The sequence below is a fragment of the Eucalyptus grandis genome, chromosome 1, assembly GCF_016545825.1.
Source record: "Eucalyptus grandis isolate ANBG69807.140 chromosome 1, ASM1654582v1, whole genome shotgun sequence".
Classification (NCBI taxonomy): Eukaryota; Viridiplantae; Streptophyta; class Magnoliopsida; order Myrtales; family Myrtaceae; genus Eucalyptus; species Eucalyptus grandis.
In genome coordinates, this window is record NC_052612.1 from 48,698,275 (window position 1) to 48,717,041 (window position 18,767).

The window sequence follows — 18,767 nt, forward strand, 5'->3', positions numbered from 1 at the left end:
GACTTGTTCCTAGTTACTTTAGTTATGCTTAGTTGATTACGGATAATAGATTCTTAGGGGAAAAAAGGGCTTCAAATGACATGAGACAAAGAGCATGGGCAATTTTTTGCTTATTTGACTATTGGTTCAAATCCTTTCGATTTTGGTCAGGTTGAACGATTTTGTGAGATTATTATTAATTATTCTAAAAATTTCAAATAGGTGATTTAATATACAAATATTCAATCCTAACCAAATCGGATCCAACCTCTTTGGCTTTTTAACTTTCACAAAGGTTGCTTTCTATGGCCCCAAAAAGTGAATTAATTAGGAAAAAAAAAGGTCACTTTCTTGAGCGCAGGCTTCGTCTCCACTAAAAACGGCTAAAGCTTGTTCTTATCGCTTTATAAGAATGACCATTGAAGTTTTCCCCCCTCCCGTTTTTTCAGTGGATGCACCGTTCTTTCAAAAATACTGCCTTGGTCAAGTTGAGAGATTCTGTGAGATTATTACTAATCGTTCTAAAAAATTTCAAATGGGTGATTTAATATACAAATATACTGTCCTAACCAAATCGGATCCAACCTCTTTGGCTTTTTACCTTTCACAAAGGTTGCTTTCTGGCCCCAAAAAGTGAATTAATTAGGGAAAAAAAGGTCACTTTCTTGACCGCGGGCTTCGTCACCACTAACAACGGCTGATGCTTGTTCTTATCGCTTTATAAGGATGACCATTGAAGTTTTCCCCCCTCCCGTTTTTTCAGTGGATGCACGTTCTTTCAAAAATACTGCCTTGGGCTTCAAGAATCAGAGTTACATTACGCATCTTTTGCATAAATGACGACGGAATCATTACTTCATATGACGACAATCAGATAAAAGACTGAGATCAACTAGGTCCATGCATTCGCATTTATCTATCTATTGTAGGAGTACACATATATCTTTAAAATATATTAATTAGAAATCCTAAAACTTATCACGAAAGTCCAATTGAATCCTAAAAATTACAAAAAGTACAATTAATTTTTAAAACTTATCAAATTATTATAATCAAGTCATTCCATTAACATTGTTAATTTGACTAATGAAAAGTGTTGACGTGGTATTTTTAATTTAATTTATATTTCCTACATGGCATTTTTATTATTTTTATTTAATTCTTATTTAAATTACATTAATAAACTAAAAAATGAAAAGTTAAAATTTTATAAAAAATTAGAAAAGAGAGAGAGAGAGGATGGCAAGCCTAGGTGCTTCCACCACCCCTTGTTGGAAGGTGTTAGACCATTGCTCGAGCAAGGCGAGGCCTCGTCGGCTCCAAGCAAAGGCGATGACCCTTGCTAGGCTCAAGCAAGGGTGACACCAATAGTTGCTTAAGGCTGGCGAGGGTTGACGAGGCCTCGCCCAGGCCTTGTAAGGGTTGCTAGCCCTTGCCTGGGGTCAACGAGGCCTCGCCTAGGCTGGGCAATGGTTGTCGACCTCAAGGGAGGGCTAGCATCACCTGGATATGGCTGCCCCCTTGCCTGAGCTTGATGAGGGTCTCTGGCTCTCGCATGGGGCCAATGAGGCCATCCCCAAGCCGGGTAAGGGTGGGTGACCTCCACTAGCCCTTTGATGATGGACGACGGCAGTGAAAGTGCTCATTGGGGAGCTCTATTATTTTCTTCTTCTTCTTCTTCTTTTTATAGTTTTAAAATAAAATAAAATTTAAGCATTTATTTTTAGTTTTTAAATATAATTTTTAAATATGGATTTGAATAAAAAATAACAATAAATGCCACATGTGAAAGAGATATTAATTTTAAAATGCCACCTAGGAATTAGTAATTAAATTAAAAATGCCACGTCGGCATTTTCCATTATTCAAATTCACTGTGTTAACATAATGACTTGATTGCATCAATTTGATAGGTTTTAGGACTTGATTGCACTTTTTGTAAATTTTAGGTCTTAATTGCACTTTCACGACAAGTTATAGTTTTTATGGTAAACATATCCCTATATTTTATCTAAACAATGTGTCAATGTAAGAAAGAAGTTTCAATTATTTGTTAGATCGACCGTATTTGTATATGATATGCGAACGTACCAACATAATCTAAAACCTATGTTCAGTTATAAACCTTTCAAATAAACCAATTTAGTTCTAAAATTTTTATCTTTTTGCCAATTGATATTGGCAGGAAATCATTAACAAGCATGTTAATCATATTACGTGACAAACCTGCGCGTGAATAAAATTTGTAATTTTTAATATTTATATCATTTTTTCAATTATTGTCATTTTTTTTTCATTTTTTCATTGTGGCTGGTGAGGGTCACGACCTCACTTAGGTCATTGCTAGCCGCGAACGAGGGCTCAACCCTTGCAATCAAGTGAGGGCTTAGTGGCTAGAATTGGCCACCACCCTCACTAGTGGCTGGTGAGCTACAATGAAAAAAAGACATTTAAAATTTGTAAAATTTATCTATGTCAATGCTAGTTGGGCCATATATGATAGTTAGCATCCATGTTAGTGATTTCCGGCCAAAATTGGCATGATAACTCAATTTTCACAAATATAAAATATTTAGAACTAAATTTATTCAATTGAAATATTTAAGACTGAATTAATAACAATGCAATAGGTTTATAATTTTTTTTACTTTCCTTGTATATGATATTATATGGGGTTAATACCTAAAAAAACTCCAAACTGATATATTTATAACAAATTTACTCAAAACTAATTTTTTGATAATGAAAAACTTAAAATTGGTACATCTCTGACAAATTTACCTTAAGTGACCACAAAAAAGCCAAACCGATACACTTGTGCCAAATTTACTTCAAACGAATTTGTTCGACCGCCACAAACCCTCCAAACTGGTATATTTGTGATAAATATACCCTTCGTTAAATTGGATTAATAACACAAAAAACTATAAAAATGGTACAACTATGACAAACTGATAGTAAAATTCCAAACTAGTACACTAGTACACTAGTTCACTGTTACATGTCATTCAACTGAACAATTTGATTGTAAAATTTAACGGAAACTATCAGAGAGTAAATTTGTCACGATTGTATCAGTTTGGGTAAATTTGTCAAAGATGTACCAATTTGAAGGTTTTTTTATTGTAAAAAAATATTTTTTTGTAAATTTGTCACACGTATACTAATTTGGGATTTTCAGAGTATTAACTTTATTATATATAAGTCAAGCAGGTCCGGTAAATTACTTGCCTAGGTACAATATAATGATGAGTTAGTCCGTAGTCCATGTAGATTTCATGAGTAGGCAACTTGGTTATCGTTCAATGTTGCTGGACGGTGGATCTCTTGCCACGCTAGTGTCTCTCTTAACGGGATAGCAAATTCTTAGTACCCAAGAGATGGAGAAGCAATGAAAACACCGAGCGTGGTAGAAGATTGTCACCCGATGTTATTTCCAAAACAGAGACTTAGAGAATGGCAACACGTCACGGGACCTAATTTCGCATTGCGCGAGTAAAAATGACATGAATCATCGAATAGGCCTAACTTGCTCCCACGATTCGATTTCATCCCAAACCAGATTGGTCAGAGGCCTCAGTTCCCCTTCCGTACTCCAACTCTCTCTTTTTCGGGGTGAGGAAGGTGGGTGGGTCTGTCCTTTTTTACCTGTTGCAATTGGGAAATTTGGCCTCCACGACAATAATTAACGCAATCTAGAATACTGGGTCGCGCACATTGTCTGAAATTTCAACAATTTCGTAACCCAAAAGCGAACAACAGAAAAAAGAAACCTCACATTTTTCTTGGTTGATCAATCAAACACGTATGGGTTCGTTTTCCCATCACCAGTCACCAATTTCTTGCGTGGGCTTATCGATATTTCAAATTAAATCTTTAGAATTGAACCGACACTAACACCTTCATATTAATTTCTCTTAGCCTTAGATTTTGTCGTCATACGCAGCATCCAGACGTGAACAAGATGAGGTAGAAACTTAGAATTGTGGGCGGACATAAAGACGAAAAAAGGAACTGTGTCGATGGCTAGTGCCAAGAGCTTTCAAGAGGTCGAAAATTTCATATACTAACACTGCCTTTAAGGACACGGCATAACCCTAATGTTTTTTCCGATCTCAACTCTATGATTGGACTTCGATGAGGCATGATCCTAATATGGTCGATGCATGTGATTTAGCAATGGAAGTGATAATCAGCTCGTGAACCTTTTGCTTGAGATACCATCTTTTTTCAAATGTGGAAAAAGAGATGTTTTATTGAGAGAGGAGGGATGAATTGTCAAATGAATGTGAAGGGCGTCTCTCAGGATGATTGTGTTAATTTTCCTCTTTTTTAAACCTATGATTCCCATTGCTTTGTGAAAAAGAAAAATAGGAAAATTGTTGTAGAAGTCATACATGCAAGTGCCAATAGTATCCAAAGATTTGCCATCTTTGATAACTTAAATGTTTCACAATGTCAAGAGCAACTCACCAACTTTTTAGACATTTACCTTTGAAAGCATTCTCATATAATTTGAACTATATCTAAGAATACTCTACTACCATTGGCGTCTCCATCCACTCCATATTTGGTTTGAGTTTGTTTGTAAAACAAACTAGTGTGGTGTTTCTTTAACATACCTAAAAGAAATTAAAAGAAATGATCGGTGTGGGCTAGACCCATCATACTTGGGTGCGAGTGCGCAAATAGTTGCCCACTTACACAGGCGAATTTAATTAGCACTAACTCCCGCACGGGAGTATGGTGGGGTCTAACCCACCCGATCATTTTCTTAGGTATGCTAAAAAAACCCTACACTTATTAATTGACCCACTTTCTCTCACTTTTTCTATGTGGGACAAGGAAACATATACTTAATTTATTTTATAAACAAATTTCCAACAATATCAACCCACTTCATTAAGTAATTGTGGAATGATCAAGAGCTGTCAAGACACTAATGGAAACACTCAATAGGAGCAGAGAATTCCTTATTTAGATATATCTAGGACCGGTTCATCTTTTGGTTAGCAATGCGTGATACGCTTGCCACCGGAGATAGATTAATCAAATGGCGTACGCCGATCTCTCCTAACTTTTGTCGTGCGATGCGGTGCTGATAGATAGGGACTGTTGTTGTGCCGTTGACCTTGATCCTCCAAGACCTGTTGACTGGACTACTGAAGTGTCCTGAGCTGTTTTTGCTTCTAAACTTGCTTAAGCTTTCGTGGAATTACTCGGAACAGATAAAATCATGATTCTTCTTCCATTTTAATTACTGGATTATACAGAGAATTAAAACAACTATTAGGGGGAGGTAACGTGATTGTCTTGAGGTTAGGAAGCGGGTGAATGGTGATAATTGTGAAAATCTTTATTATAAGGGTTAACATTACGAAAAACTCTATCTGGTACACATGCGACAAATTTGTCATAAACCAAAAACTAAAAACTGTGACGTTTGTAACAATTTTACCCTCCATTAGTTTCTATTAAATTAAATTAATATCATGAAAAATCACAAATTGATAAACGTGTGATAAATGGAGGGTAAACCCCAAATCGATACACCCATCAATTGTTATATGTTGTTTGACTTAGTAGTTTGATAATAAATTTTAACGGAAGCTAATTGAAGATAAATTTGTCACAAATGTATTGATTTGGAGTTTTTTTATGGTCAAAAATTAATTTGAAGTGAATTTTTTATAGGTATATCAGTTTGGGGTTTTTCATGATATCAACTCTTATTATAATTAATTTCTACCAAAAAAAACGCTTATTATAATTAAGATTTAGCTAACCAGTGTTTAGCTTCTTGAGCATGTAGCTGGCTGCTCACGTGCTTCCTTGCAATGGACTAAAATTAGTGTGAAAGAATGTATAGGCTGATATCAGATTTCAACTCATGTGTGATGGTTTAGTTCATAGATTGAGTTAGCTATTAGGGGTGATCGGGTCCAGGGTGGGTAGGGTCTAGACCTGGACCCTATTCCCGACCCTGTTATAACCTGTTCTTTTTCTTTTGGACCCTGTTCCCGGCCCACCCTGTTTTTTCGGTCCGGGAACAAGGTTAACCCTGTTTATATTGGAACCTGTTTTGCAAATTTTTTCTGTCATCTCCAACTTTTTTTCCCTGGAGAAGAACTCCAACACGTAACTCACTGCCAAGAACACCACTAACTGCTTCCATAACTGCCCTCTGCACACAAAAAAAAGAATTTAAAGAATAGAGAATTAACGGAGATCAGTAACCAAGAATGATGGTGTGAGATGGATACAAATTCTAGAAGTACCAACTAGAAACTCAAAATGAGCTTATTCTAGCAGATCTGGCGCCCCGAGGCATGGCGTGGCACTCCGATAGCCATTGAATCCATATTCTAACCTCCTATTCAGCACCATATCGCAGAAATCATACTAAATAAGATCAACCAGAAACAGAGAACAAACTCTCTTCAATCCATCTTATAATTCAGCTATCATTCAATGCTTGAGACACCATACCAGAACCTGAAAGCATAAAAAGTTTGCAGCATTAAACTAAATGGAGAGCAGACATTATGATCCAAAATAAGAACACATAATTTGCTACATTATATCTATCCGAAGAAAAAAAACTTGCTTGATTAATTCGCAATTATCATGATCGCACGCATGCATGCACAAAAGCGAGCACCCACACACACAGAATACCACTCCAATCTTTTGTGTCGCAATGATCACAAGACATAACATTTAAACAATAAAAATCAATTCACGAAATCACATTTGGTGGAAATTCCAACTAGGAAGCAGTTTTGATCGGCAATATTACTCTCCCCAACAAAAACTCAGAACAATGTCACTGCTTAGGGTAGTCGTCAAGAAGTGAAAAGACAAATTAATAAACCCGTTCCAGCCATTATGATCTAATTCCCACAATTAATGCACAATTTAAAAAAATTTAAAAACATTTATCCGTGACAAGAGTTCAAAGTCTAGAAGTTCGTAGATCCAGCCAAGCTTGACACTCGGAAAAAAATACATTAATTTGGGAAAACTCTAAGGGATATGCAAACTGCAAAAAAGAGAGGAAAAGATTGGGTTTTGACGACTCGCGTAAGGTAACATCAAAGAAAAATACCGATGGACTGTCAGAAAATGTCAAGACTTGAAATTCAAGAACGGAAAAGCGGAATTATGAGTAATTCCCAGTTTGGAGAAAGGTACAAGGAGAGGGGAAAAGAAAACCGCTTAAACCATCACAAAACCCTCATGCAGAGCAAGGAATCGCCAACATTGGTTCTCCGGTGGATTCAAAAGCCGCTCGAATCTTTGAACAAGGTGGAAACAGGGAGATCCAGAACACTCATTGAACGCCGTCACGTTTGTGTTCGAGGCCGACTGCGCCGGGGTGGCGAGGATGGCCAGGACCAGGTGGGTGAGCGGGCGGCGTCGCGGCGCGCCGCTCGGATGGATCGGCGGAGGTGAGAGGCTGAGAGCGACGAGCGGCGTGAGAGTAAAGACTAAAGATAGAAAGAAACAACTAGGGTTTTGGTCTTTTGGAATTTTGGGGCCCAAAAACCGGTTCTCAAACCGGTTCCCGAACTGGTCCGGTCAATCCGGTTCCCGGGTGGGTATTCCCTTGGAATTGGTTCCCGGACCGGTTCAAACAGGTCTGAACTTTGGGAACCGGTTCCCGGACCGGTTTCAATCGAAACCGATTCCCGACCCTGTTTTTCGGGTGGGCCGAACCGGGAACCGGGTTGACCCGGTCTGGTTGCACACCCCTATTAGCTATTCACCTTCACTCGTGTCTATTTAGAGTGAAATTATTTCTAAGGTTTCAACTTTTTTTTTTCTTTTGTTCTTATTTCTCTCTTGATTTGACTTTTGTTTGAATCGAAATATTTAAAACCTTTCCAAGTATGCAAAATTCAGTGATAGTTTTATTAATTCCAGTTTGTAGATTTCTGCACAGTATAGAAATATTAACGAGAAGGGCCAAAACCGGTCATGTGAAATAAATTCATAATTACCATCCAATAATAGATGTCTACTACATCAATTTCAAGCGTTTGACTGAGAGGTTGATTACTTAACTTGAACGCGAAGAATCATATGTTCAAATCACATTGTTTCTCACCCATAAGTGAAGTCTTATCTAATAGATGTGAACAAGGGTTTGCATATCGGAAGAATTTGTGCAACAACAGCTCTAATTGAAATACTATAACTCCGTAGTGCACCAAGACACTCTAGTTGAAATGTCCTGTTACTTTCCGGCATGTTTTCCATGCGGCTGGCGTCAGTACATTTGTTTGGACACTGCCTGAATGATTTGGGCTCTCGTAGACGTCCTGCTGGAACCTACTTTTGGATGGGTAACCAGCTGGCTGATCATTTGGTTTAAGTTAGCATGCTAGTGGTGGTATAAACTATTTTTTCTTTATTATGGCTCTAATAAGAAAGCTAAGCTCTAGGATAATGATTGGTAGGTATGATCCGTAAAATTTGGTTCACGAAACAAACGCAATATTCACTGATGGACATTTGAACGGGCATCATTTTGCGGTTGGAGCTATTGATCCAAACAACCAAATAGTGTGTTAAAAGCTACAGCACTTAATACAGAAGCTCGATGGTGAAAGCATCATGACATTCCAACAAAATACGAAGGAGACATATTCAAATAGAAGCAGATCGCATCAAACTATTCTACTATCTTATTGCTTGAATAGAGATATGTCAAAACGTCCAAATAGTTATGTCAAGCCAGATTTCCAAAGAAAGATTCCGAAATCTTTGAAATATCTTGCGCTATGCTTGGCGATTTTCAGTCGTGCTTTGCCTACCCCACAGCAAGAGGGGAACCGTGTTCTCTTACATGCGGGTTTGACCAAACGAAGAAAATCTCAAGCTCTCCCGTAGTTTATACTTATGAAATCAACATGGTCATATTTTAGGCCAGTTTCTCTTAAGGCTCAATTTTCTTGTTTCATTTATTTTTTTATTAATTTTTGTCACATGCCGAAACTCAAGTGACCATAGACTTCGGCAGAACCAAGACATCGGCAGTGGTGACAACGTTCAACTGTGCATTGATGACCAGATGTAACTTAGGTTGTGTCTGCTCTGCGGGGAAACCCATCTTTTAACGTAGGATTACATGATTTTTTTTTCACTGCATTGTCGCGTAACATGGGCTACTAGCGACTTAGCCATGTTGCCCTTTATCAGGGGCGAGAGATTCAAGTAACAAAGCCTTCTTTTTGATATTGGGGAGAGGAGGGCCTGCAGCAGTTTTTTTTTTTCTTTTTTGCCCAAGTTGCGCGGTTTTAAGATTCCATCTCTCGATCCAATGCACTGATTGATTCACTGAATGATAGAAATTAGTTTATGCGAAAGCTCTGCCCGTCCTAAGCACCAGGTATAATTAATCAAAATATCAAATCACGACTGCTTTTATCTGCTGTATCACTGTACTGTACAGAGAGTCTTTGGAGTCCAAACAAGGCGGTGAGCCCCAGTTCCCCAACAAAGGAGGAAGAGGAAAGATTGCAACGAGAAAACGTACTCTTTGGGAGGAAAATCAGAGTACACTCAAAATTCTCAGATAAGCATCAAAGAACAATCAGCCCCAGAGTTTGATATGCTTATTATGCACACGCAAGGACACTAAGCCGTAATAATTTTTAGCTGAAGCGGTCAAGATTAGTTATCAGACACTTGACCCCGATTTCAAGATCTTCTCTTTTGCCAAATCTACTTATCCCATCCAAAAGATCTGAGCAAAACGTCGAATCAGCAGATGACGCAGGCATTTGGATCCTCTTCTACGCTTACGCTTCTTCCATAGTAGTACGTAGGCGGTGGTGGAGGTTGATAATGCCCGGGGTAGTACAGGGGTTGTGGAGGAGGAAGTCTATAGGCCCCGTGCGGAAAGTAGACAACGGACGGATCAGGCTGTTTGTCTTTCGGCTGCTCGTTCTTGTTGCCCTTGTTGTCGTCCTTCTTCTTGTCCGGATTGTCTTTCTTGTTGTCGTCCTTCTTCGGAGCCTCTTTGGCCGGGCCGACCGAGACTATCTCCGCGGAGAACAGCTTCCTTAGCTTCTCCACCAGATTCACCGGATCCATAGTTCCGACGACCGTCAGCTTCTTGTCCTTCATGTCCATGGCGATCGACTCGACCCCTGCACATAAGCAGCGAGGTTCACTTAACTGCAGAAATTAAGATCTGGGTTTTGTTCTTTTTGTAGAAATAGAGAGACGGGTGAGGAGAAAGGTTGATCCGATTGATACCTGTAAATCCAGAAACTTTCTTCATGACCTTCTTCTTCTCCTTGTCATCGTGTAATTCCAGCTTCAACACCGCTTTCTGCCATCAAAACAAAAAGCAGAAGCAACGTAAAAATAAACCCCTTTTTAGACCAACAGGGACCACTTTCTCTTCAACCAGTATAAGCAGAAGCGCAAAATCGCGAAAGGAAGGTTAGAGGAAATAGAATTTAGATACTGGATTGAGAATATACAACGGAAACACCAAAGGTCGAGAGCTTACCTGCATGTTTGTGTTGGTGTGTTGAATTTGACAGAGCTGATGTTTTTATCTTTCAAAGAAAATGCAAATCTGAAAGAGAGGGCTGAGAATCCTGCCGGCTTTTTCTCTCCTCTTCTCGTATGATTAGAGAGAGAAAGAGCAGTGAAGAAGTCGAGCAGAGGAAGAAGCGAATGAGTGTGTGCGACGAGAGTCCTGCGTTTTATCCTAAATCTGGTCAAAGAGTCAATTTCGAGCCCCATACGTAGATATGCAACCAGTGGTAGGTGGGTAGTGGAAGTATCCTCGCACGAGCGAGCAGCGACCGAGCATGAGAGCTCGCAGTCTCAGCTAAAACGCCATCGTTTCGAGCCACTTGGAAGTTGGAATTGGCCTAATATCCTAGAAACCTCCGATTTTAACTCGTATCCTAGTTTTACCTTTTATCTCATAAAAAACATACGACCTTAGGTTCAATCCCAATTCTATCCTAAAATTTTTCTTTGTCTCATAAAAATCCCCCGTTTTAGATTCGGTACTAATTCTACCCTAAATTTCTTTTTTGTCTTATAAAAAAATCTCAACTTTAGGTTCGGTTTTAATTTCACTCTACTTTTTTGTCACGTAAAAGATTATCAACTTTTACTTGAATCATAAATCTACCTCTATTAACTCACCATCAAAATCGCCCTTGGGGATCTTGTGCTCTATCTTTGATCACTCATGCTTGAGAATGTTTAGAGCTCGTGCATGAGAAACTCTAATAGTTTGTGTTTGGGAGTTTTCCATCTCTTGATTACCAACGAAATTTTGGATGAATGGTTAATGAGAGCAAATTTGGCACTCAAATTAAAAGTTTGTGATTTTTATGAGACTGAAAATATTTTAGGGTAAAATTTGGAACTAGACAATAAAAATTGGGACAAAGACCTAAAGTTCAAGATTTTTTATAATTACGATTTTGGGATAAAAAGGTTTAGAAGGAAAATTGTGACATGACTTAAAATTGGGGAGCTTAAGATACAATTGAGACTGGATTTAAATTTGGAAGTTTTTTATAAGATAAAAAATAAAATTGAGAAAAGATTTAAAAGTTAGAGGTTTTTTCAGGATATTAATTTTTGAAGAGAGAGAATTCCAAAAGAAGTTGGCTTTTTTTTTTTAGGTTAATACCCCAAAAACCCCAAACCGGTACACTTGTGACAAATTTATCCCAAACTATTTTTTTGACCACCAAAAATCCTAAACTGGTATACCTTTGACAAATTTACCCCAAACTGGTACACTTGTGACAAATTTACCCTATGTTAGATTTTGTTAAATTCAAATTATTAAGTTAAATGACACTTGATAGTTGATACCAATTTAGGATTTTATGCCAATTTGTCAGGAGTTTACAATTTTTGTGATTTTTTTGTGGTATTAATCCAATTTAGCATAGAGTATATTTATCACAAATTTACCATTTTAGGGTTTTTTTGCAGTCAAATAAATTAGTTTGGGGTAAATTTATCATAAATGTACAAGTTTAGGGTTTTTTATAGTCAGTCGGGGTAAATTTGTTATATGTATACCAGTTTAGGATTTTTCATGGTCAAAAAAATAATTTTGGGTAAATTTGTCACAAATGTATCAATTTAGGGTTTTTTAGGGTATTAATCTTTTTTTTTTCCGTATTTTTAGAGAAGCTTCCTGAAGCAGGCACAGAGGGTACGGAGCACAGCAGAGTCAAGGTCAACTTGAGTGGGCGTCAGATGTGTTGGAAAAAAAGAACAGGAGTATTTTGAAATCACGCGTTAAGGAAGGACGGATATTTGGATCAGTGGGAAAACGATAGGAAGAAGCCCTCGGCGTTGGTCAGATGGCGAATTTAATTTTGCCACACCCACCCTCGCCACTGCTTCCCAGCATTTATTCGCAGATGTACGAAGTATAATCATCAGATCATCTTAGTTAAGACTGTAGGATTATAGGATTTACTTGGTCTTGTTTTGTGATTGCCCGAGCTTTGCTGATATCAAACTACAAGACTCGACTTAGTATGGGCTATTCGGTCAAATTGTATGAGACTCTTGACTCGCTTCTTGCGAAAATAAGCTCTCCGCTTGATGTTGTATTGATAGTGCTTCACTGCAATGCGAAGGAATGCACGGTTAACAATTCATTACTAAAGTTGCAATGCTTTAAAATTAAGTAAATGATTACTATTACAAAAAACTTCAAATTAGTACATATTTGATAAATTTACTATAAATTAAATTTTTTACTACTAAAACCCCTAAACTAATACATATATGATAAATTTATCCCCTATTAATTTTTGTTAAATTTTACCGTCAAATTATGAGTTTGGTGACTCATAATAGTAGATAGATTTACTAGTTCACAAATGTACTAGTTTGTGGTTTTTTTTGTGATATTAATTCAATTTAGTAAAAACTAACAATAATAAATTTATCAAAAATATACTAGTTTTGAGTTTTTGATGATTAAAAAATTAAATTTGGATAAATTTGTTTTTAGTATACAAGTTTGAGATTTTTTATGATCAAAAAATTAGTTTAAAATAAATTTGTCATAAGTGTACAAACTTGGGATTTTTCATGGAATCAACCCTTATCTGCTTTATCTTGGCCAAAAAAAATTATAAATAAATAAACGTTGCTCACGTGAACCTTTAAACTGAGTAGACTAAGTTACTTATGTCACTAAGGCTTTTTGATCAAATATGGGTAATGGATCCTTCGAGAAAAAAAGGTTTGAAATGGCATAAAACAATGAGAATGGGTAACTTTTGGATTAGTTACCAATAATCGATCGATTTCTTGAGTAAAAATGGCTTCATCTCCACTGACCACAGCCCACAGACTAAAAAGACAGGTAATCATTGAAAGTTTTTTTCCTCCCGTTTAATCTTTTAGCCAATGCTCCCTTCTTTCAAATCAGAGTTACATAAGGCACATTTGATATGAATTCCATGAGTAGGCAATTTGGTTTTTGGTTGATGTTGCGGGGTATTGATCCCTCAATGTGCACGGCATTTCTCTCGATCCGTAGGCAAATTTCAATATATATGTATATGGCAATTTTTAACTTGTGGTTCACGAGAGATGGAGAAGCAAGGCACATGACAAGTTGCAAATGCTGATACATGAATATGAATTTGTTCTTAACAGTTGAGATTGGTCCAGGCACCAACGAAAACGTTATATGCAGTAGAAGATTTTGATCCGAGGTTGGTACCGACCACCAACACAAAGACACGGAGAATGGCAACCTCTTATGTCACGGAACATAATTTTGGATCGTGCAAGGAAAAAACGACATGAAGCATCGAACAATCACTAATTTGCTTCCCCAAGAATTCAATTTCATCCCAAACCAGATTTTAGAGTTGCATACCGGTAGGGAAAACAAGATTTTCATGATAAAATGACACGTATGCACCTAAACCAAAGTCAATCGCGTCTCCTTCCAAAATTAAAACTGAATCTCACACATGCATAATACGAACGTCGCTCGTCAAGATCATTATTTTCCTGATAGAAATCCTCTTCAATAATTGTTCAGGGGTCTCAATTCCTCTTCCGTATTCCAGTTACTAATCCTCTTCAATAATTGCTCAGGGGTCTCAATTCCTCTTCCGTATTCCAGTTACTAATGTCCCCTCTCTTTCCAACTGTCTTTCTTTTTGGGGGCGAGGAAGGTACGTACTTCCTTTTCGATGCATTTCAATCGGAAATTCGGCCTCCACGACATTAATTAAATCAAACCTAGACACTTAGGTCACATGGAGTGTCTGAAATTTCAACTATGGACAGAAACGAAAGCATCTGATGTCGTAACCCGAAGGCGAAAAAGAGAAAGCAAGCCTAATTTTTTTCTTAGTGGATCAATCAAACGCCCGTGGGTCGGTTTCCCACCACAGGTCATCAATATGTTGAGTGGGCAAAAAGAGAGGGAAGAAGGTCATCACTTGCTCGTCGATGCTACATATTCCAACTTAAGGATCGCAAACAAGTCATCAAATCCTTGATATAAATTTCTTTATGGCGTTTGATCTTATCAACTTACGTAGGACTGGGACATGAATGAGATGAGGAGGGATCTTAGATTCGTGGGAGGACATAGAGACAAAAAAGGAGAACTGTTTCGCTAAGTGCGAAGTGCTTTCGGTATGTCGACATTCCAACTGCTGACAGCGCCTTTAAGGACCCGGCAACGAGTATAACCCTATTTTTTGATGAATGGATTCTGATGAGATATTTGATACGGTCGAGACATGTCATGTAGCAATGGAAGTGATAGGCTTAAAAGTATCAAGATTTCAAGAGCAACTTGCCAACTTTCTGGACATTTTACCTTTGCAAATATTGGAGCCTGATTTGGACACGGACTGTATCCAGATGAGATTCTTAGTCCTACTGGAGCCTCCATGGGTTTCATATCAACATAAACCAACAAGTAATTGTGAAATGATCAAGATTTGTCGACAGACCAATGGAGACACTGCATAGTGCAGAGAATTCTTATCCCCTTCTATCTAGCACCGCTTTATCTCTCTGTTAGCATTGCGTGATAGGCTTGCTACCAAACATAGATTAAACAAACGGCATGTGCAAGTCTCTCCCATCTGTTGTCCGTACAACGTGGAATTGGAAGACAGGGACCACTTGGATTTAGGTTGTTCTGTTCCAGCAAAAGTATGGACCGCTGTATTGGAGTTGACCCTTATTTCTCGAAGACCTGTTGACAGGAATTCCTGAGGTGGCTTGAGCTGTTTCTGCTTCGAAAGGAAAATCATTCCCTTTGTTTCGTGCTTAAGCTTTCATGGAATGCGTATTTGCATCACATTTAAATGTCTAGGAACAATTACATGCAGGATTCTTCTATCATTGTAATTACTTATAGGGTTGTACAGAGAGGAGGAGGAAACGCAATTGCCTTGATATTAGAAAGAAGGTAAATGGTGAAACTTATAGAAATCCTCATTGTAATTGGGGATCTAGCCGACCGGAGTTTATCTTATTGAGCATGAAGCTGGTTGCTCACGCTTCTCTTGCTTATTTGCAATAAACAAAAGCTTTCTAAGAAATATTACGTAAGATTGATGACGTGAGAGCTTACGACCTCATAGAATAATCGAGACAAGTACTAAACCAGAAGAAGTCGTGTCCAATTCCAATAGTGAGTCCAACCTAACTATTTGCTCCAACCAAGATGTCAAAAGAACGTGCCTTCTTCCTCTACTATGACCGTAAAGAGGCTTGCTTCTTTTCTTTTATTAGCAGGTTGAGAATAAATCACCATGGCTCTACTGGCGGAATGATACCAAGCATATCCTTCGCTATAATGCATCCTAAAAGGCGCAACAAGAAAGCCTTTGAGGTCCAAACCTCGATTGTCATGTTTATTAAGTCGACGTCGAAGATAACTAAAATGATGCATCACAGAGCACGACAAATCACAAGTCTTTCAAATGTTCATCAGAAGACATTTCGTTCCAGGAACACTATGAACGAAAATCTAGAAACGTTAATAATACCATGGCGGCGGATAATAGTAAGATGGAGATGGGTATGGGTATGGGTATGGATATGGGTATGGTTGGTTATAGGGGTAAGCTACATGGTCCGAGTAAAGACTGTCTGGGCTGTTGACGTTGGTGTCGGTGTTGGGCTCTTCAGTTGTGGGCTTCGGAGTCTCTTTCGGTCCCACGTACTCGATGACCGTGCCAAATCGCTTCCTCAAGCGTTCAGCTACCTGTACCGGGTCCATGTTCCCAATCACCGTCACCTTCTTGGTGTCCATGTCCACGGCCACCGATTGTATCCCTTCAAGCAACTTAAGGTTAGCTAAATGCGAACACTGTAGAGTATAAAACTATGCTGGTAAAGAGCTACGCATTCTTATTGAACCCTCAATCCTAGTTTCAACCACGCAGCTCGAGATCTGAGATCATCGCTTCGCAGTTTTGTGGGGTACCTTCATATGCAGAGACTATCTCCATGGCCCTCTTCCTTTCTTTTTCGTTGCCCCATTCCACCCTCAGAACAGCTTTCTGCTCAAGACAAAAAAAGACGACGTATAAATCTAATGATGTTCTTGTTTTTCCTTGGCGGCCCCATGGAGAAAAGGTACCAGGAACGCAACGTGGGAATAGAGATCCTGACCTGCATTCTTTGGCCGAGAGCGTGAAGCGGATTAAAGAAGTGAAAATGGGAGTGAGTTGAGTGGAAGAAGAGTGTGAATACTGAATAGAATTGATAGGAATCTTGGGAAAGCGATGGGGTTACAACTTGCAATTATAGAGGACCCCAATGGACCCGAGTCAAGCAAAAAATATTAGTCAAATTAATGGACTCGTACCACGAATTTCAAATCAGCTCAGTCTAGTTCGCGTCCGTCAGTGGTCAAGACAGACAGGAGTCCAACAAGTTGCTTAATGCATACTAAAGAAGCGTTAATACTTCGCTATCTTTTTAAAATATAGTTCAGTTGTAATTTTGATTATACTGATTTTTAGAATTTAAGGTTCCAATTTTGAGTGTATAATAGTTGATTAAGTTGCCTTGCAATCTCAAAATATTCTTTTCATATGTCAAAATATCCAACGTGGTTTGATTTTAAAGTTTTTACGCTGTTCATTTACACGCAATCTCACTCTATTTATTAATTCATGCTTTCGGTTGCGCTTTTTAACTGTGGGATCTGCTTAAGTTTTCTATTGGCTAATGAATAAAGACAATTGATTCTTAGGATCCTCTCTTGTCGATTTTAATTGGTTTTCAGTTATAGATTAATGGTTTTTTTTTTAAAGGGAGTAGACGACAAAGATCCTCGAACGGCGGCTGAGTCTGTGAATGCACCTTCGACGAAGCTTCCTCCAGATGCATGCCATTTGGAACATTTTCCGTAAGACTAGGCTTTTTGACCCTCACATGCAGCTCCTTTAAATTACGGTATTTCCCAAGCAACGTGTCGGAGCTGCCAATCTGGCTTGGAGACCGGGACCGCTTCTGGGTACTTAATTGATAATGTATTCTTGCTGTCCATCGAGTAATATATCAAGTAAACACGTGGTCACTTGAAGAGCCTGAACTTAGGTGGGGCTTAACATTCAAACCCTGGAGTAGAGCCATGCTAATAAAGGCCAGGGTGAGCTAGTAGAGTCAAAGACAATCAGTGTGCCTAGACAGGCCGATCTTAGCAAGCCAATCACTTCACGATTATATCTTGCTCAGCAGTGTGTGATTGGCTTGGTACCAAAGATAAGATTACTTCAATGGCGTATTTAAGTCTCGCCTATCTGTTGTTGTTTGTGTGCAACGTGGGGTTGGAAGACAAAGACCACTTGTTTTATTGGTTGTTTTGTTCCAAAAACAAAAAAGTGTGAACTGTTGTTTGCAATAAACTAAAACTTAATTTGACCATCGAGCATTCGCAATGTGCTAAATCCAATACCCCTAAATTGGGTTGTGAGGAACCAAGTTCCTAGCGCTCCTTTTTATTATTATTTATTATTAAGCAATATTATAAAGTAGAATACTTAATGCTCTCTAGGTAAAGCGAAATGCCGAGATGATGAATGGAGTGAGCTCATGCTTGATTTTGATATTCATGTACAGTGAACAAATATATAATCTGGATTAGTACAATCTTTGAATTATCTTAATATTATAGGGCTACTTGGTCTTGTTTTGTGATTACATGAGTTTTGTCTCGTAAAAGAACACAATTTGGCCAACTCAGATAAATCACGAGACTCTCCTTGTTCCTAGTTATTTTAACTTGCTTCATTAATTATGGGTAATAGATCCTTCGGGAAAAAAAAGGATTTGAGATGGCATAAAACGATGAGAATGGGCAACTTTTGGTTGTTTGACTCTCAGGTCGGATCCTTTTAGCTTCTCATCGAGTGAATTAGATCCAATCTCTTTTAAGTTTTTGCCTTTCAGAAAAAAGGTTGCTTTCTTTGGCCAAAATATAAGTGACTTAATTAGAAATAATCGGTCGCTTGCTTGCGTAGACGGCTTCTTCTCCACTAACAACAGCCCATGCCTATTCTTAACTCTTCATCTAAACTAAAAAATGTAGTCATCAAATTTTTTTCCTCTCTCATTTAGTTTTTTAGTGAATTATATATCCACCTCACAAGAAATGAAGAAACAAAATACGTGACGTGGATGTTGTAACCTTGATATATGTAAATGAATTTGATATCAACTGATGAAATTTGTTGAGATACTAACAAAAATCCTAGATAACAAAGATTCTGATCTGACGT

The 18,767-nt window shown here is 38.2% G+C and overlaps 2 protein-coding genes across 2 annotated transcripts; both read right to left on the reverse strand.

The window, feature by feature from the left end:
• Window positions 1-9,520: 9,520 nt before the first annotated feature.
• LOC104448299 (heavy metal-associated isoprenylated plant protein 39) lies at window positions 9,521-10,685 on the reverse strand. The gene is made up of 3 exons (XM_010062099.3): window positions 10,505-10,685; window positions 10,246-10,321; window positions 9,521-10,136 (listed from the first exon to the last, which is right to left on the reverse strand). Exons 1-3 carry the CDS (start codon window positions 10,508-10,510, stop codon window positions 9,748-9,750), a joined length of 471 nt encoding a protein of 156 aa, XP_010060401.2. The 5' UTR covers window positions 10,511-10,685; the 3' UTR covers window positions 9,521-9,747.
• Window positions 10,686-15,932: 5,247 nt separating this feature from the next.
• Window positions 15,933-16,784, reverse strand: LOC104448308 (heavy metal-associated isoprenylated plant protein 39). Its single transcript, XM_010062104.3, has 3 exons — window positions 16,654-16,784; window positions 16,466-16,541; window positions 15,933-16,314 (listed from the first exon to the last, which is right to left on the reverse strand). Exons 1-3 carry the CDS (start codon window positions 16,657-16,659, stop codon window positions 16,016-16,018), a joined length of 381 nt encoding a protein of 126 aa, XP_010060406.1. The 5' UTR covers window positions 16,660-16,784; the 3' UTR covers window positions 15,933-16,015.
• Window positions 16,785-18,767: the final 1,983 nt, after the last annotated feature.

What these genes read in the sequence shown, in the direction of transcription:
- LOC104448308 (XM_010062104.3), bottom strand. An exon ending in GATAGTCTCTGCATATGAAG is followed by an intron (nt 16,315 to 16,465) that starts GTACCCCACAAA and finishes AGTTGCTTGAAG; the next exon opens with GGATACAATCGGTGGCCGTG.
- LOC104448299 (XM_010062099.3), bottom strand. An exon ending in GAAAGTTTCTGGATTTACAG is followed by an intron (nt 10,137 to 10,245) that starts GTATCAATCGGA and finishes GCTTATGTGCAG; the next exon opens with GGGTCGAGTCGATCGCCATG.